Raw genomic sequence first — 27,544 nt, 5'->3', positions numbered from 1 at the left:
AAATCTACAACATCATATTGACTTCCTTGAAGAAATGCAGCTGATCTGCTGCATTCCCATATTTGACTTCCACTAGTCTGTGAAAAATATAAACTTCACGCTAACCCTATGAAAACAGTCAACATGCTAGAGAGACAACAGTCTGCTCATAGTTGGTAAAAGGGGGAAAAAATCCCAGGCTGTCATTCTTTCCTTGCTGTGACCTTCATGCTCCACTGGATTTCTGAAGATACTGAAATCTTGGCAGCAAAGTGCACAGTCTGTGGGAACCAGGCACTATTCTCCAGACTCGCTGCTAAGAATTAGGCCCAGTCAAGTCTTTTTTTTTTTTTTTTTTTTTGGCACCGTGCTATACGTGTAAGATAATGCAGTGAAATGCTAGTTTCACGCTGGAAATTATTCAGACCTTGTGCTCCAAAGCATAAGCTGACTGGCAGCAGAGGTCAGGAAGAGATTTTTTTTTACTTGTATATCATACTGCAGAACTGGCAGGGCATTATGCTTTTTTCTTTGCCTTCTTTGGAAGCATCAGGTATTAATGCTGCTTACAACTTAGGTGAGGTTTTGTCACACAAACAAGGAACCACAAGGCGCTTTCTTACACTAATCACAAGGCTACAAACCCACTGGACTCTTTATTCATTACATGTAAAATTCACTGGAATGTGTTCACAGTGCCGCAGAAAGAAACAGAGTTGTCTCTGACTTTTTCCTCAGCTTCAAGTGAGCACCATTTCTGGAAGAGCTGGCAAAAGTGATTCCTATCACAATGAATTATTGATTCTTATCACATGCTACAGCATGTGAAAAAAGGGATATATATTCATGTCTGGGTAGTCTCTAATAGAACAGGAGACTGAAAGTCAGGACTTCTGGCTTCTATCCTCACAGCTAACTAAATTTTTGACCCTGGACAAGGCATGTATCTTCTGGATGGCTGAGTTAACCTATCTATAAAATGGGTATGAACAACACCTGCCTATTATGAGATGTTATAAGGCTTAATTAAGGATTGTAAACCACTTGAGAGCAACAAATGCAGTACCTCAAATTAAGGTCCTAAAGAAGTGCAATTTCCCCTTGATAATTAGTACAAACCCTGCTGCTGATTAAACACTGTTGTGTAAAATTGCTCACACTGAAAAGGAGACCCAGCTCTTATAGATGTCCATGCGGAGTTCGAAGATGAAAATACTATGTAACTACTCGGTATAATCATTGATGAAGCCGGCTCGCTCAAACTCAAAACCATCCCATGGACAAGTATCTTTTGAGGCCAATTCCCTCCTGCTGCTGCCCTAGAAAGAGAGAATAGTACCAGCTCTGCTTCCCAGTCAGAATCTAAGTGATACAAGCTGCAGATTATATCTAAAGTGCAAGGCCCAGGATAAACAGTAAGAGGGTCTCACCCTTTGTGTTAAACAATTACACTTTGAAGCAAGAAATCAAAAGTTCCACATAGGACAAGCATCAGACTGATTTTTCATCTCAGGGTGAGAGGGTGGGAGGACTAAGCTGCTAACTCATAGAATCATAGAATATCAGAGTTGGAAGGGACCTCAGGAGGTCATCTAAGTCCAACCCCCTGCTCAAAACAGGACCAATCTCCAAGTAAATCATCCCAGCCAGGGCTTTCTCAAGCCTGACCTTGAAAACTTCTAAGGAAGGAGTTTCCACCACCTCCTTAGGTAACGCATTCCAGTGTTTCACCACCCTCCTGTTGAAAAAGTTTTTCCTAAAATCCAACCTAAACCTCCCCCACTGCAACTTGAGACCATTACTCCTCGTTCTGTCACCTGCTACCACTGAGAACAGTCTAGATCTGTCCTCTTTGGAACCCCCTTTCAGGTAGTTGAAAACAGCTATCAAATCCCCCCTCATTCTTCTCTTCCACAGACTAAACAATCCCAGTTCCCTCAGACTCTCCTCAAAAGTCATGTGTTCCAGTCCCCTATTCATTTTTGTTGGATGCTTTCCAATTTTTCCACATCCTTCTTGTAGTGTGGACACAGTACTCCAGATGAGGCCTCACCAATGTTGAAGAGAGGGGAATGATCACGTCCCTTGATCTGCTGGCAATGCCCCTACTTATACACCCCAAAATGCCATTGGCCTTCTTGGCAACAAGGGCATACTGTTGATTCATATCCAGCTTCTCGTCCACTGTAACCCTTAGGTTCTTTTCTGCAGAACTACTGCCTAGCCATTCGGTCCCTAGTGTGTAGCGGTGCTTGGGATTATTCCGTCCTAAGTGCAGGACTCTGCCCTTGTCCTTGTTGAACCTCCTCAGATTTCTTTTGGCCCAATCCTCTAACTTGTCTAGGTCCCTCTGTATCCTATCCCTACCCTCCAGCGTATCTACCACTCCTCCCAGTTTAGTGTCATCTGCAAACTTGCTGAGGGTGCAATCCACACCATCCTCCAGATCATTAAGGAAGATATTGAAGGAAACCGACCCTTGGGGCATTCCGCTTGATACCAACTGCCAACTAGACATGGAGCCATTGATCACTACCCATTGAGCCCAACGATCTAGCCAGCTTTCTATCCACCTTATAGTCCAGCCCATACTTCTTTAACTTGCTGGCAAGAATACTGTGGAAGACCGTGTCAAAAGCTTTGCTAAAGTCAAAGAATAATATGTCCACTGCTTTCCGCTCATCCACAGAGCCAGTTATCTCGTCATAGAAGGCAATTAGATTAGTCAGGAATGACTTGCCCTTGGTGAATCCATGCTGACTTTTCCTGATCCCTTTCCTCTCCTCTAAGTGCTTCAGAATTGATTCCTTGAGGACCTGCTCCATGATTTTTCCAGGGACTGAGGTGAGGCTGACTGGCCTATAGTTCCCCGGATCCTCCTTCTTTCCTTTTTTAAAGATGGGCACTACATTAGCCTTTTTCCAGACGTCCGGGACCTCCCCCGATCACCATGAGAACTCCAATCTGGGCAAACCATGAATGCTGTTAATCATAGGTCTTCTTCACCTGCAGGCGCTGACAAATTGCATCCGATGGATGAGCCTTTTATTAAACCACAGAGAGGTTTCAAAGCGATATTACATTTCGCAAAGCTCTCAAGCTGGTAAAAAACAGTGCATATGGTCCTTGTTATTTCTTTATGTACAGGACTAGTCGCTTTACATACACACAGCAAGACACATCCCTTCCCAGAGAGATTACAGAGCTAAGAAGTAGGAATCAGAGACACAACATTGTACAGGCTCAATGGTGAAGCTGAAATGTTGTGGCTTCTGTGAATTTCAGTTTTTTTACACTCTTTGCTGATCTTATGGGTTATGCTTTAGATAAAAAGGTAACTGAGTGACAAATGTTATTTCAAAAAGATGGCACAGCCCCAGTGGGAGAATCCCTCTGCCTCTGGAGAAGAAGAAAGGCTTTATACAATTAGGCTCCTTTTAATCTTCCAGGTTTTGTGCAGAGCATAACAGAAAGCACAACAGTTACAATTAAAACCCATGATTATTGCCCTTTTGTAAAATTTCTGTCAGGCCTTCCCAAGCTCCAAAAAGGGACCACAAAACAAAATTGCTCTGGACCCGGTTCCAAAACATGATCAAAAGGGGTGATAACTACTCAGCTTACAAGTTTGTGAGAAAGGAGATGGCTGGATGTTCTCATCCTCATCTGGACCAACAGCACAACCCACATAAAAGGAACAAAAAAGCCTGCTGATCAGATTGCTGTGACAGAAGCTAATGAGAGACATGCACATTTTCAAGCTAAACTACAGCTTGAGGGATCTATATTATTATTTATTGACTAATATTGCCAGGGTTCCCAGGCTGGCCTCAAAGCTTCCTGTAAAGTGCCCCAAGCATAGTGTTTTTCATCTAATCATAAGGCCTTTATATTTGTCCCAGACAAACGGATTGCTCCGTGCCATGTTCACTCTGCGTAAATCAGAGCTTGCACATGATGAGCTTCACTGCCATGAGGTTTGTTACCTTAACCACACAAAGATGAAAACATTTGCTGAAACTGCTGTACCATTTCAGCTTCTAACTTGCTGGTTTCCTCTCACCCCCAGTGGTTTCAAAAAGGCTGGAGCAAGTCGCTTTGAAACTGAAAGGGCAAAGAACATTAGATATCAGATCTCCAGACAATGAAATATAGCAGCTAACTCACATCCTGCAGGACTTAGGCCGAGGTCATAAGTTAAACAGGACACCAGTAAAGATAAAGTGATTTGCTTATTCGGGATCAGCGCATTCAATGAAGAGAAAGAAACAAGTTATTAGAACTTATAGATAGTTACACAATAAACAGAGGGAGGTTCAGATGAAGAAACTGCAGTGGGGGTCAGAGATGTGATTTTCTTTTCTGCACGTTTGATTTTGGAGGGGGTATTATTTGGTTTGTGATACAGTAGTGCCTACAAGCCCCACCTGAGATCAGGTCCCTATTTGTTAGGTGCTGTACAAACATATTGCGGGAAACAGTCCTGGCCCCGAACTGCTTCCAAGCTGAATAGATGCAACAGACAAAGGGTGGGAAAGAAAACAGAGGCCTAAACAGGGGAAGTGACTTGCCCAAAGTGACCTAGTAGCTCAGAGGTAGAACCAGGAATAGAATCCAGGTCTCCTGAATCCCATGTAGTTATTTATCCACTGGACAATACTGCCCTCCAAGCAGGTAGCGGAAGAATTCTTTCCATGTTCAATGGAAGAGTGACATTTCACACCAGACATTCAAACATCAGCTTACAAGCACTTTGCCATTCCAGTTTGAAGCTTGAACTTTGTATCCAAGGAGAACAAACCCAGCATATCTGGAGATGGACAGGTCCTCCTGGCTGAGAATGTGTCTGTAGGCTTCAGGCCAGAAAGATTTTACAGCCAAGTTATAAACCCTTACAGACTGTGCGCTTATATAACAAGAACAACCTTTTATCTATCTGTTTGCTCTTTGAATCACAATGACAAGCACTCTGAAGCTGACACCTTCCATTGCATATCTCCTCAGTTCATCTCCATTGAAACTTCAACACTGCCTGTAAGATATCGCATAGGGTAGTATTACTCCCAGTGGAAAGTTTCATGCTCCCCTCTTCTGAATTTAGCTCTACCATCACAATGGGTTTTCTATGGCAAAAATCTGTTTAGCAAGTAAAAGGAAATGATAGTCCTATGTACCTCAGTCCTATTGGAAAAGATCATTAAATGAACAAACTTATCACTGTATAGTTAGAAATGTAAATGAAACTATCTGCAGATGCTTCACTAGAGTTCCTGTGAGATTTTATTGAGAGAGATTTCATAAAACCACAGGAGGCAGAGAAGGAAGATCTAGTAAGTCATCAGTCTCTGCCAGTACAGGTTTGTTCCCTACAGTATCTTTAGTGTTGTAATCAATCTACTTTTAAATGTCCAAGCAGTGGAGTTCCTCTGCTTTCCTTCAGAGATCATTCCATGTCTAGCAGATAATAATCTAACCCATCAAGGTGCTTGGGATGCTGTACAAGAAGATGTTGGTGAAAGGCAGAAATGGGTATTGATAGGGGGTCTCAAACTTTAAAATTAATTTAAAATGTCCTGGATTTCAGCTATATGTACCTGTGTGTACAGACAGACAGACAGACAGACACACACACACACACAACGGTCTGCTGAGGCATAATCTTACAACCTAAGCTTCATAAAGTCTTCCAACCAACCTGATTTGGTAACTGACCTTAAAAAATCCCAGGGCAGTCCCTAAGAATTTCTCTAGATCCTTCAAGATGAGCAAAGGCACCAGTATATGGATTGTATGATCTAAAATCCATCTTCTAAACTCTGCTCTGTGAGACAGGGAGTCAGGCAGGATGACACATTGCTTCCTGACAGGTTTCAGAGTAGCAGCCATGTTAGTCTGTATCCACAAAAAGAACAGGAGTACTTGTGGCACCTTCGAGACTAGCAAATTTATTTGAGCATAAGCTTTCATGGGCTACAGCCCACTTCATCAGATGCATAGAATGGAACATATAGTAAGAAGATATATATACATACAGAGAACACATTAGATCTGACATCAGGAATCATAACATTCAAAAACCAGTAGGAGAACACTTCAACCTCTCTGGTCACTCAGTAACAGACTTAAAGGTGGCAATTTTCAAACAGAAAAGCTTCGAAAACAGACTCCAATGAGAAACTGCTGAATTGGAATTAATTTGCAAACTAGATACCATTAACTTGGGCTTGAACAGAGACTGCGAGTGGCTGGGTCATTACACAAATTGAATCTATTTCCCCATGTAAGTATCCTCACACCTTCTTGTCAACTGTCTGAAATGGGCCATCTTGATTATCACTAGAAAAGTTTTTTTTCTCCTGCTGATAACAGTTCATCTTAATTACTTAGCCTCTAAGAGTTGGTATGGCAACATCCACCTTTTCAAGTTCTCTATATGTATATATATATATATATATATATACATATATATCTTCTTACTATATATTCCATTCTATGCATCTGATGAAGTGGGCTGTAGCCCACGAAAGCTTATGCTCAAATAAATGTGTTAGTCTCTAAGGTGCCACTGTTCACATTGCTTCCTGCAATACACAGAAAATGCTTATCTGTGATTGACTATCACAGCTGATAATGAACCTCCAGCTCTCTGGCAGTGGAATAGAACTTTCTTCAGCCAAGGGCCTGTAGTTCAGAAACCATTAGCTCAGCTCCATGAAGACAAGGAAGGATGGTGACGCAGGTCAAACATCCACATTGCCCAGCTGACCCTGCTGAATAAATACTATACAGTGCTTGGGCTTTCCCATTTGTTACCTTGAAATCTCTGCACTAGCTTTTGTCAGATTCCAATGGGACTTCTGTGATATGAAGAGAGTAGAAAGCTCTTGATTGCCTTTGCAGAAGTGACAGCTCTCATGCCAAGGGAGCACCAGAGTGAGCTCATATTCAAAGGCCCTGGTCTTTAAGCCAGTCAAGGCAAAGGGCTTGTCTACACTACCTGCTGGATCAGCGGGCAGTGATCGATCCAGCAGGGGTCGATTTATCGCGTCTAGTGGAGACGCGATAAATTGACTGCTGAGTGCTCTCCCCTTGACTCTGGTACTCCACCAGAATGAGAAGCGCAAGCGGAAGTGTCGGGAGAGCGTCAGCTGTCGACTTACAGCGGTGAAGACACCGCAGTAAGTATATCTAAGTACGTCGACTTCAGCTACGCTATTCATGTAGCGGAAGTTGCGTATCTTAGATTGACCCCTTTGGGTAGCGTAAACAAGCCCAAAGTCAGAGTACATAATGTGGAGGGGACGGGGGGGGATGGCTTACAGTGGTTTAAGGTCTAGTCTGTCCTTCATTCATCCTGAGTAAACACAATTAACTACATTAAGTTTCTTGTGGGAAGTGCAGTGAGGCCTTTTAGATAAGATCTTAAAAACTAAGTTCATATTAAAAACTCTGTGTTCATATTGAAGATCCCAAGGAACAGTAGGGTTTTGCCTGGCCCCTCCCTTTTTTTTGGTTAAAAATGCCCCACCAACATGGTTGTACAGTATGATCTGCACTAGTAGCCTGATTTCCAGAGGTCCTGGGCACTCTATACTCCCACTGGAATGAGGCGATAGCTAGTGAGGAAGTGTTTCCTGTAGTATAGAGTTCTAAGGGGTTTGGGTTCCCTGTGAGAGGAAAGGTACTGTACACAAAATAAGTTAGTAGTGCAACCTCGGAGACATCTGAATCTTCTTGGTTCTGGATGCAGATCAGCACTGAAATGCCACATCCTTACAATGTGGTTAAATTTAATATAAGATATAGACAAGATCAACAGGGTGGATTAGACAGCCCCAAAAGCGGGTTGAGAAGCAGTAGTACTTTAGCCAATAGCTACTTGTAACATCCAACAAACAGAGAAGATTTTGAGCTAAAATTACACAACTACAGCAACTACTTGTAGACATATCAATGTATAACAAGATACTGCAACAATATTTAGGCAGCCTCTTATATAACAATACTGCACCGCATACTTGAGTCCTTACCTGCATATCACTATACTACAACCTTTAGTCCTATCTCTCTATTTTATACATATATTTACCTGTGTGCTTCGCTCTAAATATCTTTTCAAAAATACAAACCAATTTGACACAAAAAAAGGCCTGTCCCCTAGCATGTGTGAATAAATACAGCTCTTTTACCATCATAATACACAGGTACAGATCTTTTTTGGAAGGAGGAAGGTACGTAATGAATTTTGCTAGGCAATGCTTTATACAACATAAATAACGATGGCTGAAGAGCAGCACAGATTACAGAACTGCGATATTAAGCAGTTCTAACACCTGTATCATAAACTGGGGTATAGCTGTAGACACGTGGGCCCAGGATATGAGAGATAAGGTGGGAGAGGTAAGATCTTTTATTGGACCAACTCCTGCAGTGAAACACAAGCTTTTGAGCCACACAGAGCTATTCTTCACCTCTAGGAAAGGTACTCCCAGCACCACAGCAAAATGTAAGTTTGAACAGATTATTTAGCATAAATAGCACATATTCTAAGGGACCATTCAGGGTAGGTCTTGCAAAGTTTATTAATGGGCCACTCCACCTTGAAGGGTCCCTCAGAATATGAGCTAACTACTTACGCTAAACAATCAGTTAAACCTTACATTTGGCTGTGACGCTCAGAGTACTTTTCCCAGACAGACCTGAAGAAGAGCTCTGTGTAAGCTTGAAAGCTTGTCTCTCTCACCAACAGAAGTTGGTCTAATAAAAGATATTACCTCACCCACCTTATCTCTCATAAACTTGGGGATCAGTTTTATACCACAAATTCCAACCTACCACTGAACAGCACACTAACCCCCAGAAACTTTCCTACCAAAGCTCCAAAAAGAAGGATTCTGTGTGGACTCCTCCTGAAGGTCTCGAAACAACAGACTGGACTTCTACATAGAGTGCTTCCACCGACATGCACAGGCTGAAATTGTGGAAAAGCAGCGTCACTTGCCCCATAACCTCAGCTGAGCAGAACACAATGCCATGAGCTGTAGCTCACGAAAGCTTATGCTCAAATAAATTTGTTAGTCTCTAAGGTGCCACAAGTACTCCTTTTCTTTTTAGAAACAACTCTGACATCATAATCAAAAAGGCTGACAAAGGAGGTGCTGTCGTCGTCATGAATAGGTCAGAATATGAACAAGAGGCTGCTAGGCAACTCTCCAACACCACTTTCTACAGGCCATTACCCTCTGGTCCCACTGACGGTTACCAAAAGAAACTATACCATCTGCTCAAGAAACTCCCTGAAACAGCACAGGAACAAATCTGCACAGACACACCCCTGGAACCCCGACCTGGGGTATTCTATCTACTACCCAAGATCCATAAACCTGGAAATCCTGGACGCCCCATCATCTCAGGCATTGGCACTCTGACAGCAGGATTGTCTGGCTATGTAGACTCCCTCCTCAGGCCCTACGCTACCAGCACTCCCAGCTATCTTCGAGACACCATTGACTTCCTGAGGAAACTATAATCCATCGGTGATCTTCCTGAAAACACCATCCTAGCCACTATGGATGTAGAAGCCTCTACACCAACATTCCACACAAAGATGGACTACAAGCCGTCAGGAACAGTATCCCCAATAATGTCATGGCAAACCTGGTGGCTGAACTTTGTGACTTTGTCCTCACCCACAACTATTTCAGCTTTGGGGACAATGTATACCTTCAAGTCAGTGGCACTGCTATGGGTACTTGCATGGCCTCACCATATGCCAACATTTTTATGGCTGACTTAGAACAACGCTTCCTCAGCTCTCGTCCCCTAGCGCCCCTACATTACTTGAGCTACATTGATGACATCTTCATCATCTGGACCCCTGGGAAGGAGGCTCCTTGAGGAATTCCACCAGGATTTCAACAATTTTCACCCAAGCATCAATCTCAGACTGGATTAATCCACAAAAGAGATTCACTTCCTGGACACTACAGTGCAAATAAGCGATGGTCACATAAACACCACCCTATACCAGAAACCTACCGACTGCTATACTTATCTATACGCCTTCAGCTTTCATCCACATCACATCACATCACTCATTGTCTACAGCCAAGCTCTACGATACAACTGCATTTGCTCCAACCCCTCAGACAGAGACAAACACCTACAAGATCTCTATCAAGAGTTTTTATAACTACAATACCCACCTCCTGAAGTGAAGAAACAGATTGACAGAGCCAGAAGGGTACCCAGAAGTTACCTACTACAGAACAGGCCCAACAAAGAAAGTAACAGAACGCCACTAGCCATCACCTACAGCCCCCAACTAAAACCTCTCCAACGCATCATCAAGGATCTACAACCTATCCTGAAGGACGACCCATCACTCTCACAGATCTTGGGAGACAGGAGAGTCCTCGCTTACAGACCGCCTCCCAACCGGAAGCAAATATTTACCAGCAACTACACATCACACAATAAAAACACTAACCCAGGAACCAATCCTTGCAACAAACCCCGGTGCCTACTCTCTCTGCATAACTATTCAGGGGATACCATCATAGAACCTAACCATATCAGCCACACCATCAGGGGCTCGCTCACCTGCACATTTACCAATGTGATATATGCCATCATGTGCCAGCAATGCCCCTCTGCCACGTACACTGGCCAAACCAGACAGCCTCTATGCAAAAGAATAAATGGACACAAATCAGACATCAAGAATTGTAACATCCAAAAACCAGTCGGAGAACACTTCAATCTCCTTGCACACTCAATAACAGACTTAAAAGTGGCAATCCTTCAACAAAAAAACTTCAAAAACAGACTTCAATGAGAAACTGCAGAACAGGAATTAATTTGCAAAGTGGACACCATCAAATTAGGCTCGAATAAAAACTGGGAATGGATGGATCACTACAAAAAATAATTTTCCCTCTGCTGAGACTCACACCTTCTTGTCAACTGTTGGAAATGGACAACATCCACCTTGATTGCTTTGGCCTCATTAGCACTAAAAAAGTAATCAACTGTTGAGAATAGGCCCCTTCCACCTTAACTGAATTGGCCTCATTAGCACTGACCCCCCACTTGGTAAGGCAACTCCCATCTTTTCATGTGCTGTAGTATATAGATTCATAGATTCATAGATACTAAGGTCAGAAGGGACCATTCTGATCATCTAGTCCGACCTCCTGCACAGCGCAGGCCACAGAATCTCACCCACCCACTCCTATGAAAAACCTCACCCATGTCTGAGCTATTGAAGTCCTTAAATCATGGTTCAAAGACTTCAAGGAGCAGAGAAGCCTCCCTCAAGTTAACCATGCCCCATACTACAGAGGAAGGCGAAAAACCTCCAGGGCCTCTCCAATCTGCCCTGGAGGAAAATTCCTTCCCGACCCCAAATATGGCAATCAGCTAAACCCTGAGCATATGGGCAAGATTCACCAGCCAGATACCCAGGAAAGAATTTTCTGTAGTAACTCAGCTCCCACCCCATCTATATATATACTATATATACTGCTTACTGTAATTTTCATTCCATGCATCCGATGAAGTAAGCTGTAGCTCACGAAAGCTTATGCTCAAATAAATTGGTTAGTCACTAAGGTGCCACAAGTACTCCTTTTCTTTTTGAGGATACAGACTAACACGGCTGCTACTCTGAAAAAAGAACAAGTACATTATCGGATATCTGAATATATCCATTTGTCCTGATGCAGTATCTGACACAGACTATGTCCACACCACCTGCTCAGCACTGTGATATTCTCATCTTATGGGTGCTCCTGAACATCTGGACCACCCGTTTTCTGAGTGACTTACAGACACTGTTTCAACAACTTTTGAAATCAGATATAAGTGGAATTCTACGAAACCACACTCTGCTGTGCTTTCCCAATATTCATTGCCTTTGGTGCAAAATTTGCAAGCTCCACAGTGCTGGGAGACCCTGGTAGCTATTTACCGAGGGAATGAAACAGAAGATACTGTTTCTTGGCTCATTTCTTGGCCCACTGTAGACTTGGCTCATTTACCAAGCTTTGGTATGCTCCCTTTCTAGTTAGTTTTGTATATTTCTTCCCTTCCTCTCTTTAAAACCCTGATAAGATGAGAGATGTTACAAGTCACAAGATGGATTATAACATCTTCAAATGAATCGATTTCAGCATGTTAATGTAATGACTGAAACAGAGAAACTGGAGGAGATCAGAGCATGGAGAAGATTGAGGCCTAACACAATCAATAATTATTTTTTAAAAAACTCAAACAATCCAAGAGTATCCAATGCCAAACACAATCTGGATCTATCAGTTGGCAACAAAGTAACCAGTCTAACAGACCCTGAGACAAAAAAACCTAGCCTTCAAAACCTACAGACCTTTCCTCATCAGTGTAATCAATAGTTATCAAAATGACAGAGCCATATTAACCATGCTTTATAATTAAAACAGCACATGCTAGGTAGAGAAAGGAGGAATGAAGAAGATTATATCCATGAACATTTAGGTTAAAAAAAGATCTGAAACCAGATGCTAACACTCTTCATGTGCATCTGTGCTATTCTAACTTGTTCACCAACATTTCTAAAGGATATTAGCACATTCCAAAAGACACACTCCTTTGTGAAACCTTTCCTAAGTCCAGGTGGGAAACCTGGAACCTCAAAGCAAGACCAAAGGATGTGAAACCGGAGTACTACAATGGTGTCAGCTGTGCACAGCTCAAGCAATGCTGCTAATTCAGAAAGGAAGAGTCCTACCTGACAACGGCTGAAGACATCTGCAAGGGATACTTGAACATTGAAGTGCTTCAGAACCTGGAGGGCCTGCTCCTTTGCTTTTTCTGAGCAGTCCACAGAGAAACACCTTCCTTCTCCTACCTGGGACTGCAGCTTCAAAAGACAAAATCACACACCAAAGAGATGTCAATCAATGCACTCAAACTGCTGGGATCTGGGCTCATTCCCATATGGTAGCTTTGGTTTTAATAACAAAGTTTGATGCTATTGTGTTAACTCACTAAATTCAGATCTAGCAAACAAAGAAGGTAATTTAACACTTAGCCACCTTTGTAAAGAGCTTTGAGCTTGCTGGAGCAATATAATGTTCAGAATATACCACACGATAGGCAGTTTGAATTCCCCTTTAATTTAGATACACAACTGTAGAGGTGCTCTCTAGGATGGAAATGGGGGATTTTATTTAACCATTGCTCTCATACTGAGGCCAGCTGGAAGATCGTACGCTGGCATGAGAAAAAACAAACTAAGAAATGAGAAGCTAGCACTTGACAATAGCTAGGCACTGTGATGTTTCACTCTATATGATTTTATAAAAATATGCTAATGAGTGTGAATATAATGTAACTGGAATATGCTTCATGCAAAAGTCTCTTGTAAGGTATCATTACAAAGCTTATAATCTACTGAGTATGGTCATCCTATTTGTATAAATGTATCACTCTTGTATCTGAAACTAGAAATATGAAATATAACTCTGAAGTACTATTGTAGTTACGCAAAGTGTGAACCATAAATGGTGATTTGGAATCTTAATGGCTCCCATTAACCAGGACAATGCCCCTCTGCTATGTACATTGGTCAAACTGGACAGTCTCTATGTAAAAGAATGAATGGACACAAATCAGACGTCAAGAATTATAACATTCAAAAACCAGTTGGAGAACACTTCAATCTCTCCAGTCACTCGATTACAGACCTAAGAGTGGCTATCCTTCAACAAAAAAGCTTCAAAAACAGACTCCAACGAGAGACTGCTGAATTGGAATTAATTTGCAAACTGGATACAATTAACTTAGGCTTGAATAGAGACTGGGAATGGATGAGTCATTACACAAAGTAAAACTATTTCCCTATGTTATTTTTCCCCCCCACCCCACCCCCCACTGTTCCTCAGATATTCTTGTTAACTGCTGGAAATAGCCTACCTTGCTTGTCACCATGAAAGGTTTTCCTCCTTTCCCGCCCCTGCTGCTGGTGATGGCTTATCTTAAGTGATCACTCTCCTTACAGTGTGTATGATAAACCCATTGTTTCATGTTCTCTGTGTGTGTATATCAATCTCCCCTCTGTTTTTTCCACCAAATGCATCCGATGAAGTGAGTTGTAGCTCACGAAAGCTTATGCTCTAATAAATTTGTTAGTCTCTAAGGTGCCACAAGTACTCCTTTTCTTTTTGCGAATACAGACTAACACGGCTGCTACTCTGAAATCTGTTTTACTTGTAAGTCTTCCTGTATACCTGTGGGCTGGCAAGTGGGTAACGAAGTCTTACAGTGACAAGTGATCATGTCACTTGAACTGGAATCCATCTTTAACTTGGTGTTTTTCCATTGAGAAGAGGGGTGGGAACCCAGAGGGACAAAGGATTCCCGCCTTATGCAAAAGATATGCAAGTGGGTGGAACAGAACAAAGGGGGCGGCCATCATGAGAAATCCCCTAGTTACCACCTGAGCTGGAACAATGGCTGTACTATGGGAAAGGACTGTGTCCAAACTAGGAAGGCATCCAGTTTGTGAAAGAAACTTATTGAAACATCTCTGAGGGTAAGATTTTATCTGTAATCAGTTTTATTACTGAACTAGAGTTAGACTTGCATGTTTTATTTTATTTTGCTTGGTAATTCACTTTGTTCTGCCTGTCACTACTTGGAACCACTTAAATCCTACTTTCTGTATTTAATAAAATCACTTTTTACTTATTAATTAACCCAGAGTATGTATTAATACCTGGGGGGGCAAACAGCTGTGCATATCTCTCTATCAGTGTTATAACAATTTATGAGTTTACCCTGTATAAACTTTATACCGGGTAAAACAGATTTATTTGGGGTTTGGACCCCATTGGGAGTTGAGCATCTGAGTGTTAAAAGACAGGAACATTTCTTAAGTTGCTTTCAGTTAAGTGTGCAGCTTTGGGGCATGTGGTTCAGACCCTGGGTCTGTGCTGGAGCAGACTGGCGTGTCTGGCTCAGCGAGACAGGGTGCTGGAGTCCCAAGCTGGAAGGGAAAGCAGGGGCAAAATTTGTCTTGGCACATCAGTTGGCGGCCCCAAGGGGGTTTCTGTGATCCAACCCATCACACACACCACTTCACCTTCCTAAGTTTATCTGCACTGCACCTTTTTACCTCAAGTTAGCTGGTTGCCATTTAGCTTGAGTAGTAACTGTGGCCACTCCCCACACGTGTGTTCCACAGACAGATTTAGCACAGATGTTTGTATCCTGGAACACACATTTAGGGAACGTCCAGACTAGCCTTTGTAAATGTGTTTACTACTTTGAGATAATTGGCAATCAATTAACTTTAGTAAACAAGTCTAGTGTTTACTAGTGTATAATCCTGCTGTCATTTTGTAACATACACAAGGGACATACAAGTGCTATGTATCAAATGGCAGCAGTTAATTCCCAATACAATATTCTACATCCTAAAGTAGTTATTTTCCTAGTGCAGTTCCCTCGCCTTCTACCAATGGGTCTGATCATGAAGTATCTACGGAGACAGGAGAAGTGTTAAAAGTAGAGTCAATGGAAGCTCCACTTCTGTTATGACTGCAGCACTGAGCCCTAAATAACCAGACAAATGCCACGTCTATATGATCACTTATGCCAGCAAAATTTATGTCGCTCAGGGGTGTTAAAAAAACACCCCCCTACGACATAAGTTTTGCCGGCATAAGTGGTAGTGTGCAGAGCGCTATGTCGGTGGGAGAGCGTCTCTCGCCATCACAGCCACCAGCACTCCTGGAGGTGGTTTTATTATGACAATGGGAGACCTCTCTTCCATCAGCATAGAGCGGCTACATGAGTGATCTTACAACAGTGCAGCTGCATCAGTCCAGCTGTAAGCTCATTAGTGTAGACGTGGCCTCAGTATTTAAAGGGTTCTCTCACGCATCCAGCAACAAACTGTATTAACTAGTAAACCTGCAAGGTAGGTTCTATGATTACTCCAGCTCCAGGTACAAACAGAAAGTGAAGACAGGTAGGACTTTTTGTATCTGCAGTCTGGAATCTGTTTCAGAGTAGCAGCCGTGTTAGTCTGTATTCGCAAAAAAGAAAAGGAGTACTTGTGGCACGTTAGAGACTAACAAATTTATTTGAGCATAAGCTTTCGTGAGCTACAGCTCACTTCATCGGATGCATTCGGTGGAAATCTGGAATTTGTCGTCCTCACGATCCCCACGGTTTTACTGCTCTAAATGAATTTGTGGGTCACAAGATAGGGCACGTGACCTTCTACAATGGATACTGTATCATTTCAACTACTGAATGCTATAGTTAAACATCTCCCCCTAACATTGCATTAATGGTATTTGGGAGGGTAATTGCATTCTGTTTCATTGAGGGATATGGGCATTTGCTATGGGGCTGAGTGCAGGGGCTGTATTATTTTTTTTTCACACACATAAAGCAACTCAAGCTTCCAATTGGGCCTGTGTGTGGCATTTTCAGCCTATCTCCTCCAAGCCTAAAGAAAAGTTCCAGAGCATTAGAACAGCAGATAGTGTTGTCAGTACTGATACAGCAAGAAACAGGAATCTCTTTTTACTCCTTAGTGAAATGGATGGGAAGTGAATTGCATTGAATCATGATGGATAAACTGCACAGAGCCACTTTGTTCTGGGATGTGTTTGCTTTATTTTACATTTTGAGATGCAGGGTAATTTCTCTCACCTCTGGTTGAATATAAAGTGTAAAAGAAACTTATTCCCATCCCTCTGACATTCAGAGCTAGAACAAGCCTTACAAAATCCTTTATATATCAATGGCATTCAGTACAGGAAACAGATGAAAAGTCAGTCCAGCTGTTGCTTTCACATTTGACTTTTCCTCTCCTCCACTTTATGCATCCCAGTCCATGAAATGACACTACACAAGAGAAATGCCAGAAACACTTAGCACTTACTGTCTGATATGGGAGTCCAGAGGTTAAAATGACCCTTCCTTCCTGCCTCGCAATCTGTGAACAATGGAAAAGCCATAATTAACACGGGTAAAAAATACTAGTGAAAAATACCTTCCAATCAGATCATATTAAAAAACAAACACATTTGGTGACACAGATTCCATGCCATAAAGCCTCCAACATGAATGAAATGAGCCTCACACCCTTGTGAGATAGGGCAGAGCTATTACCCTGATTCACAAACGGGGAACAAAGGCACAAAGACTTGTCCAAGCTCACACAGGAAGTCTGTGGCAGAGCTTATCTCATGACTTCCAGACCAATCCTTAACCACAAGACCATCATTCCAGCACAGAGTTCGTTCCAAACGATTGAGGGGTTCCCAAGCCGTACTTTTGATGTTCATGATTTGTTAAGATTCATTTGGAATGCTTTGGTAACAAAACAGGCAAGTGAATCTAGAACTAAGATGCTTCACAAAGATGAAAATGTGCCTGATCTCTATGTGACAGAGCAGTATCCCCACATGTAAATGTACTACAGGCTACCGTGGTAGATTTCCCCTCCCCTTAGCTACTGTATATGGATTTACGTTTCACTCTTAACAGAGGCTGCACTCTACGAATAGGGTTACTTCTCATCTCTATGCCTTGACCTGTGTTCTGTTAGAGACCTTACTCTCTCTCTATGTATCCGACCTCACGTCATAGGGGTCTCTCCTCTGGTTAGGAGTCTGGGAAGCTCCCTCTGGCTCCTATCAACACTAGTCCTTATGCTGGCAAAAGGAAATGCCTAGAGATCAACGCAATGCAGTCTCTCTACTTTCACCCCAGAATGAGCTGGGCTGTCACTAAGTGTAAACAGGAAAGGCAAAGCTTTAGAAATTAAATTGTGTGTTTCTTAAAACCACTTCAACTCTCTCTCCCAGCTACAAACCATTGCATGTTCTTCTTGGGCCCATCCAGTCTAAAGAAACACATTAGAAGAGAGAAATCCCTGAAGTCATAATCTCCCTTTGCAGTTGATTCATCCATGATTCGGCTAGGTACTATTATCATTATTATATCTTGAGGAGCTTGCCCATCACATGGAGCATGATAAGGATGGACTACACAGAGCTTTGTTTCGAACATGTCTTGCCAGAGGGCCCTTTTTATTCTTACCTTTGTACAGTTACTAGCTACCACCACTAGGCTGAGAGAGCACTTAAGGCCACCCCCAACATGTTGGATGGTGGCTCTGACGCAGACAACAAGCTTACTCTCTTCATAGAATCATAGAATATCAGGGTTGGAAGGGACCCCAGAAGGTCATCTAGTCCAACCCCCTGCTCAAAGCAGGACCAAGTCCCAGTTAAATCATCCTAGCCAGGGCTTTGTCAAGCCTGACCTTAAAAACCTCTAAGGAAGGAGATTCTACCACCTCCCTAGGTAACGCATTCCAGTGTTTCACCACCCTCTTAGTGAAAAAGTTTTTCCTAATATCCAATCTAAACCTCCCCCATTGCAACTTGAGACCATTACTCCTCGTTCTGTCATCTGCTACCATTGAGAACAGTCTAGAGCCATCCTCTTTGAAACCCCCTTTCAGGTAGTTGAAAGCAGCTATCAAATCCCCCCTCATTCTTCTCTTCTGCAGACTAAACAATCCCAGCTCCCTCAGCCTCTCCTCATAAGTCATGTGCTCTAGACCCCTAATCATTTTTGTTGCCCTTCGCTGTACTCTTTCCAATTTATCCACATCCTCTTGTAGTGTGGGGCCCAAAACTGGACACAGTACTCCAGATGAGGCCTCACCAGTGTCGAATAGAGGGGAACGATCACGTCCCTCGATCTGCTCGCTATGCCCCTACTTATACATCCCAAAATGCCATTGGCCTTCTTGGCAACAAGGGCACACTGCTGACTCATATCCAGCTTCTCGTCCACTGTCACCCCTAGGTCCTTTTCCGCAGAACTGCTGCCGAGCCATTCGGTCCCTAGTCTGTAGCGGTGCATTGGATTCTTCCATCCTAAGTGCAGGACCCTGCACTTATCCTTATTGAACCTCATTAGATTTCTTTTGGCCCAATCTTCCAATTTGTCTAGGTCCTTCTGTATCCTATCCCTCCCCTCCAGCGTATCTACCACTCCTCCCAGTTTAGTATCATCCGCAAATTTGCTGAGAGTGCAATCCACACCATCCTCCAGATCATTTATGAAGATATTGAACAAAACGGGCCCCAGGACCGACCCCTGGGGCACTCCACTTGACACCGGCTGCCAACTAGACATGGAGCCATTGATCACTACCCGTTGAGCCCGACAATCTAGCCAGCTTTCTACCCACCTTATAGTGCATTCATCCAGCCCATACTTCCTTAACTTGCTGACAAGAATGCTGTGGGAGACCGTGTCAAAAGCTTTGCTAAAGTCAAGAAACAATACATCCACTGCTTTCCCTTCATCCACAGAACCAGTAATCTCATCATAAAAGGCGATTAGATTAGTCAGGCATGACCTTCCCTTGGTGAATCCATGCTGACTGTTCCTGATCACTTTCCTCTCCTCTAAGTGCTTCAGGATTGATTCTTTGAGGACCTGCTCCATGATTTTTCCAGGGACTGAGGTGAGGCTGACCGGCCTGTAGTTCCCAGGATCCTCCTTCTTCCCTTTTTTAAAGATGGGCACTACATTAGCCTTTTTCCAGTCATCCGGGACTTCCCCCGTTCGCCACGAGTTTTCAAAGATAATGGCCAAGGGCTCTGCAATCACAGCCGCCAATTCCCTCAGCACTCTCGGATGCAATTCGTCCGGCCCCATGGACTTGTGCACGTCCAGCTTTTCTAAATAGTCCCTAACCACCTCTATCTCTACAGAGGGCTGGCCATCTCTTCCCCATTTTGTGATGCCCAGCACAGCAGTCTGGGAGCTGACCTTGTTAGTGAAAACAGGGGCAAAAAAAGCATTGAGTACATTAGCTTTTTCCACATCCTCTGTCACTAGCTTGCCTCCCTCATTCAGTAAGGGGCCCACACTTTCCTTGGCTTTCTTCTTGTTGCCAACATACCTGAAGAAACCCTTCTTGTTACTCTTGACATCTCTTGCTAGCTGCAGCTCCAGGTGCGATTTGGCCCTCCTGATATCTTTCCTACATGCCCGAGCAATATTTTTATACTCTTCCCTGGTCATATGTCCAACCTTCCACTTCTTGTAAGCTTCTTTTTTATGTTTAAGATCCGCTAGGATTTCACCATTAAGCCAAGCTGGTCGCCTGCCATATTTACTATTCTTTCGACTCATCGGGATGGTTTGTCCCTGTAACCTCAACAGGGATTCCTTGAAATACAGCCAGCTCTTAGTAAGACACACATCTCCAGAGGAACTGGGGCCATGGGAGTGAAATCACCAGGTCAGCTCCAACTCACACTCTTCAGTGAGCGTTACAAAACAGCACTAGGAAATCCAGAATGTGACTGGCTGATGGTGAATCACTGCTACAGCTTAAGGCACATTAGTGCCTGCCCTGCTGGACCTTTATTGCTCAATTAAATTACAGAGATTTGCCAACAAGAAAAAAAGAGATCTCTTAAATTCCTTCAGACCTATGTGTATTTCAAAATAAGTCTGAGGATTTCACAGCGGGAACACTCCATTCAGACTTCCTGCTGCTGGGGTTAATTAGTTCAAGCTTGATAAAAGCCCTTTATCTAAATGGCACTGGAAAGACAAGGCAAGTCACATAAATAAAAATAAGAAAAGCAATATTTTTTCCTGAAATGTTTGTCAGCTGTTGTAGCAATGCCTGGCTGAAGTGCACACAGGCCAGAGGAGCCTACCTTAGATGGAAACCAATGGGAAACATAATTCAAGGAGAAGAGCATGTTCTCTACTCTTCCTAGAGAGAAATAAACAAGTGGAACTCCAGTACTAACTGGCCAGGAGTCAAGTAAAAGGACAGACACCAAACTCCAGGCTCTAGCAGCAAGCTGGAGTGGGCCACTGCACAGCACGCTGGACCAGGAGTCAGGGGACATGGCCTGTTCCCAGCTCTCCCAGGAAACAGAGGGATGACTTTGACTAAGTCACTTCACCTCTCTGGGCCTCAGGTTCACACTCAGGAAAGCAGAGATGATGACACAGACCTGTCTTTGTCAGGAGCTTTGAGCTGTCTGGAAGAAGAACTCTGTATAAGAGCTAGCTACTAGTATTTATTACTTGAAAAGGCACCACATGCCAAAGGGACTATCCAGTCCTGCTGTGGAGCTACTTTCAATGGCATTAGCTATGAAATAAGTATAGCATTCTTCAATATGAAAGCAGAACCTAGGTGAAGTAGGTGTTGTGCAAGCTTTATTGTACAGTGTTGTACAGTGCATCTCAATCCACACCTGCACCCAATTGCTATGCCAGGCCCTGCAAATGTATCTCATGCTAGCCAGCAACACTCATGAGCCTTAAACAACTATAAATAAGCTTTAGTCCTGACCTGCTGTTCGTTTGCTATACCCCTGACCTGCTATATCCCTGCTATTTCAATCCTAGATTTCTCCTAAGCACACATTCCTGAAAACGAGCAACGGCTCAAAATCACGACAGTAGTTTCATAACACTGGCTTATGAACCAGACCAAAACCACCCAACTCATTTGTACCAAGATCTCTAGAGATGAAAGGGTCTTCCTGGATCCCCTCCACCTTCACCCAGAGGCTAAGCATTGACAATCAGACCTTATTTCAATTCTCCAGTTGTCTGCTCTGTTTATGTTCTCTCTGGATGGAAGACAAAAGATTGACTAGCTACCAAAAGTATGGGTTAAACTATAAAAGGACAAGAAATTCAAAGCTGAAGATAAGATTTACAGATTTGACACTCTGGTCTGGCCAAGCTCTGCTCAACATAATGACAGAGGAGATCACCCTTGTGTCCCTTGATCCTGGATCTGGTTGAGGGCTACTTCAGCTGCAGAGAGCCACCTATCCTGGCCATCCTCCTGACATGCTGGAGTTGGGGAGTAGGCTGGTGTACAATGACTATACACCACCCAAGGACCCCCCACTAGGGAAATAATGGATAGCCAGTTCTACCAGCTTTCTGGCTGCTAGTTCCTTTTAGATTTTAAAAGGATGGCACTTTAACACCTATAGCAAGTACGGCCAGCAACAGGGTGATAGGTGAACCACCAAAGGATATTGTCTGAAAAGCATCCAGACAATTGGGTTTGTAGCTACACTTCCTGAGTCTAGAGAACTGGGCAAGAAAACAAGCTCTCCCATGAGATTTCTGAGACTTCCAGTGGGCCAGAGCGATCCTGGGGTGATCTGCATCAGCAGACAAATTTCACTCAGGAGCCAGTTTTTATGGGTTCTTAGAATGCCCCGCAAAGCAGAATTTGCAAAAGAAATAATGGCACAACCCAAAATATGGGAGCATAGGAATTTGACACCACTAGTATGTCTAAACCAAGGAACAAAAAGCATGTATTGAAACCCAGGCTAATTTCAAACAGGAATAGCAGCAAAATAGCAGTCTTCCCCAGGCAAGGACTGATTTACTGTCAGCTGTAAACATGATGGGATACTGCATCTTGGGGGAAAAGCTTAGCCCTCCTTAATAATAAGGAGCAGTTACTTACCTTATAGTAACTGGAGTTCTTTGAAATGTGCTCCACTGTAAGATGCACGCACACCTTGGACTCTTGACCAAAGAATGCAAAGCAGTGTCCATGGGTCCATGCCTGTGCAGTGCAGCACCTCATTCCTCCAAATGAAGACAGAAAAGGAGGTGCAGGCCCTCTGCCACTCAGCTCCTTCTCAACCGCAAAGCAGGGTCTCCACAGCTGAGGGGAAGGAGGGCAGGAGACAGAGCAACCCTAGGGACAAAACATCTCAAAGGCCTCAAATTGCTGTAAGACAAGTAACCTCTCCCTCTCCTTCGAGTATATGTGCCAATGGGCGCTTCACCTTTGGAGACTCACAAGCAGTAACTCAGTGAGGAGGCAAGTCCAAGATGGTTCAGAGGACTGTGCCACTAAAGATAGCATCATCCCTAAAAGCAAGTAAGATAGTGCAATGCTTGACAAAGGTACGGTGGAAGACCAAGTTGCAGTCCTACAGATTTCTATTATGGAAATGTCTTTGAATAGAGCTATAGACATTGCCTGAGCTCAAGTGGAATGTGCAGTCACCCTGTGAGGGGACTGCATCTCAGCAGATTCATAACAGGTTAAAATGCAACTTTGACAGTCCTTGAGTTCCCACAGATTGTTTCTTCATCCTCTGAGAAAATGATACTAACAGCCTAGAAAAGGCCCAGAAGTTCTTAGTCCTCTCAAAGTAGAAGATGAGAGCCCTTCTGATATCTAATATATGTAGGCTGGTCTCCTCTCTGGAGCCATGAAGCTTTTGGTAGGCAGATCTCTTGATTAATATGGCATTAGGAAGGAAGCAAGGATGGGGACACAGTGTAACCTTATCTTTACAGACTCATAGAATCTCAGGGTTGGAAAGGACCTCAGGAGGTCATCTAGTTCAACCCCCTGCTCAAAGCAGGACCAATCCCCAACTAAATCATCCCAGCCAGGGCTTTCTCAAGCCTTACCTTAAAAACTTCGAAGGAAGAAGATTCCACCACCTCCCTAGGTAACGCATTCTAGAGCTTCACCACACTCCTAGTGAAAAAGTTTTTCCTAATATCCAACCTAAATCTCCCCTACTGCAACTTGAGACCATTACTACTTGTTTTGTCATCCGCTTTGGAACCCCCTTTCAGGTAGTTGAAAGCAGCTATCAAATCCCCCCTCATTCTTCTCTTCTGCAGACTAAACAATCCCAGTTCCCTCAGACTCTCCTCAGAAGTCATGTGTTCCAGACCTCTAATCATTTTTGTTGCCCTCCGCTGGACTCTTTCCAATTTTTCCACATCCTTCTTGTAGTGTGGGGCACAAAACTGGACACAGTACTCCAGATGAGGCCTCACCAATGCCAAATAGAGGGGAATGATCATGTCCCTCGATCTGCTGGCAATGCCCCTACTTATACAACCCAAAATGCTTCTTCACAACAAGGGCACACTGCTGACTCATATCCAGCTTCTCGTCCACTGTAACCCTTAGGTACTTTTCTGCACAACTGCTGCCTAGCCATTCGGTCCCTAGTCTGTAGCAGTGCATGGAATTCTTCCGTCCTAAGTGCAGAACTCTGCACTTGTCCTTGTTGAACTTCATCAGATTTCTTTTGGCCCAATCCTCCAATTTGTTTAGGTCACTCTGTATCCTACCCCATCCTCCAGCGTATCTACCACTCCTCCCAGTTTAGTGTCATCTGCAAACTTGTTGAGGGTGCAATCCACGCCATCCTCCAGATCATTAATGAAGATATTGAACAAAACCAGCCCCAGGACCAACCCTTGGGGCACTCCGCTTGATACCAGCTGCCAGCTAGATGTGGAGCCATTGATCACTACCTGTTGAGCCTGATGACCTAGCCAGCTTTCTATCCACCTTATAGTCCATTTATCCAGCCCATACTTCTTTAACTTGCTGGCAAGAATACTGAAGGTCGTAAATGATGGGGCTGCCCTAAGAGCACCAACCTCTCCCATTCATCTTGCTGAAGTAATGGCTATGAGGAACCAAGTCTTGATGGAGAGGTGGAGGAGAGAACTGGTAGCCTTCGATTCAAAGGGGATTTTCTCAGGGCACTCAGAACCAAATTACGGTCCCAAGGGGGAGTGGAGAGGGCTAGTTCTGTAAGGGGGAAATAAGTTGTTTAAGCCTGTGAAGCTATAAGGGGTACCATTCCTCTGGGGTCAGAGGCCCACAGCTGACTGCCTAATTAGCCCCACCCACTACCCCTGGGAAAAACCTGCAAACTTAATTTGCTGATCCTCATAAAAGGAGGAGCAAGAGATAGAAGAGGGTAGCAATACCTGCCAGAGGCTGGAGAAACTGCTGGGAGGAATGGCTCCAAGAAACAGATTGACAGAAGGGAGACGGGGGAAAGTCCTGTTATCACAAAGCCTTTGAGGTAAGAGCCAGGAACTTTTGGGTGGACTTCATGGGGTGAGGAACAGACTTGGGAAAAGGGATGTAATCTTACAGACTTTGAGGGGAGAGACTGTGAAGCTTTGGTCTTGTTTTCATTCAGAAGGCCTGAAATGAAACTCACAACAATTAATTTGTCTGGAAACTCTTCCCTGGATTCTGAGAATGCCCCCAGGGAGGGAGCAGGCTCAGCAGGCACAAGCCTGGGTCAGCTAGAAGAAGGGACAGTAAGGTAGGCCCCAGTCATTTACAAAGCCCTTGAGGAATCTGGCTGAAGCGTGGTGGACAAATAATGGTAAGTCTTAATAGGCAAGTGGAAGGATGTGATAGTGGCCAAACGTACTCTGAGTGAGCTCACTGATAGGCCTTTTGTCTTTAAATCCAATAGGCAGTCTAGGATCTTGGACAGTAGAACCTCTTCTTCTTCTTTCGGATGGAAATAGCAACATTTACAAGTTAATAGAAAGGTCTGAAATCCATTTGAGGGCTTCAGGAGATGCAGAGTGCACCTTTGCTGTACCCCCTGAAAATGAAAAGAGGGGGCACTTGTTCACACTGTGGCATATCCTTGATTTTCCTTTTGTGCACCAGGTGTGTGCATCTTCCACGTAACATCCTAATACAATTGATGGCTGTCTTCAGTGGAGAAAGAAACCAGTCAGTTTGACAGTGGGATCATCTATGAGGTGCTTGTTGTTGTTTACGTCAGAGTCTTTCCACTGCATCTGCCAGATGTCTTCTGGGTTGAAACTGGATAACAGAAGAGCTTCTCTGGCTGCCCAGAATGGTCCGTCGGACTTAAGGTGAATACATGGTGCGTGAACAAGCTTGCCATGGAGCAGGAACTTTTGGTTAGTGAGATTCTTCTTGTACTTGTACAAAGTAGCCACCTCTCACTGGATGGTTGGAGGAGGGATGTTTGCAATGCCTGGAAGCCAAGGCAGTGGAGTGGATTTCAGGGTGCCAAGACTCATAGCTCCATTTCATTGCATATCAACAATGTCTGTGTGCAAGCTTCTTCCCCAACCAGGTCCGCAGTCCTCAGCCGTGGAATAAACTAAATCCAACGTTGCCATTTGTTGCATTTGAGCACATAATCCCAGTTAGAACCTGCCCGTTTTTGACTGACACCACCATTTTTGATGGAGTATGTTTGAGCCACTAGTACTGAAAGTAGTCTTCCATCCTCTTCAGATCAGCACTAATGGTGTCTTTGCTTTCTTGAGTGTTGCGGCCTGTGTCATTAGTGCCAGATCATTGGCATAAATTAACTTGTATATAAGTTAAAAAGGGATGGTGCTAGTCCTGATCCTGTGGCAAATATCTCCAATGGCTGGTGATGGCACAGTAGATGGGGAGGGCTCTCAGTTACTACAGAGAATTCTCTCTCAAGTGTCTGGCTGGTAGGTCTTGCCCACATGCTCAGGGTCTAACTGATCACCATATTTGGTCCGAAAGGAATTTTCCCCCAGGTCAGATTGGCAGAGATCCTGGGGTGGTTGTTTTTTTTCTCTTCCTCTGCAACATAGGACATGGGTTACTTGCAGGTTTAAACAAGTGTAAATGGTGGATTCTTTGTAACTTGAAGTCTTTAAACCATGATCGAGGACTTCAGTAACTCAGCCAGAGGTTAGGGATCTATCACAGGAGTGGGTGGGTGAGGTTCTGTGGCCTGCAATTTGCTGGAGGTCAGACTAGATGATCATGATGGTCCCTTCTGGCCTTAAAGTCTGATGCTCTGAGTATGTTTATACTGTGTGTCTAGAGGTCTAAGCCCAGATCCTCAGCTGCTATGGAGCAGCCCACAGTGCAGCTTGGCAGAATGGATTCAACTGTGGCTCTTAGTGTTGCATGTCCTAATCCTGGACCAGGTGCACACTGAGCTGATCTCTTGGCTTTACATAGAGCAGCCTGGGGACCCCAAGAAGTCTTCAAGAGCAACTGGGGATTGATAACGTGCAAAGAAGTCTTGGTCACACATGCCCTCTCTGTTAACTGTGGGGGGTAGCATAGGAGCCATTACACCAGTTCTACACCACTGGCAGATCCCAGCTTCAGGAATGCTTTCACTAATGGGTCCAGAGCAACCCTCACACAGGAGAATCCTAGCCTCTGTCTTAACCAATGCATAACTCCTCTGATAGGGATAGGAACTAATCCAAAATGGGAATGCACCTCATTGGAAGGGCTGCACGCTTTGGAGTATTATTCATGAGGAGCCCAGTACTAATTTAAAATACATCTCCATACCTCTTGGAATAATGTTCCTTTTGTCCTTGATTGTACGTCCCTATGGGTGCTCCACCAGAGGAGGCACATGTGTCTGGACGCGCTCGACAGAGAAGCAAAGCACTGTGCACAGGCAGTTCCTCCAAACGAGGACATGTACAGAAGTGTGGCCCACCACCACTCAGTTGCTTCTTGACAGCCTGTGCCTTGAGACAGAGTGATTGTATACCCGCTGATTCTCAGCTTCCCGCCTTTCTTAACTCAGCCATTTTCATGTTTTTTCTTTCTTAGTTTTCCTTTATTTTGTTTAGATATTTTATTTCTCTTTTAGTCTTAAACAATTGTATTTAGAAGGGGGGTTGGTAACCCTCTCCCCCT

General features: G+C 43.8%; 1 protein-coding gene across 9 annotated transcripts in view; it reads right to left on the bottom strand.

Annotated features, from left to right (window-relative positions):
• The window catches only part of EXD3 (exonuclease 3'-5' domain containing 3), a 585,677-nt gene that overhangs the window by 290,397 nt on the left and 267,736 nt on the right, over nt 1-27,544 (bottom strand). For all 9 annotated transcript variants that reach the window (XM_038374189.2, XM_038374190.2, XM_043498834.1 and 6 more), the window contains 2 exons: nt 16,916-16,969; nt 12,746-12,877 (listed from right to left, as the gene is read on the bottom strand). In XM_038374189.2, coding sequence (XP_038230117.1) covers nt 12,746-12,877; nt 16,916-16,969 — 186 coding nt within the window. The remainder of the gene's footprint in view (nt 1-12,745; nt 12,878-16,915; nt 16,970-27,544) is intronic.

This window comes from Dermochelys coriacea, chromosome 16 (assembly GCF_009764565.3).
Source record: "Dermochelys coriacea isolate rDerCor1 chromosome 16, rDerCor1.pri.v4, whole genome shotgun sequence".
Taxonomy (NCBI): domain Eukaryota; kingdom Metazoa; phylum Chordata; order Testudines; family Dermochelyidae; genus Dermochelys; species Dermochelys coriacea.
Note: the sequence above shows the minus strand (reverse complement) of the source record. Positions and strands in the feature narration are given on the sequence as shown.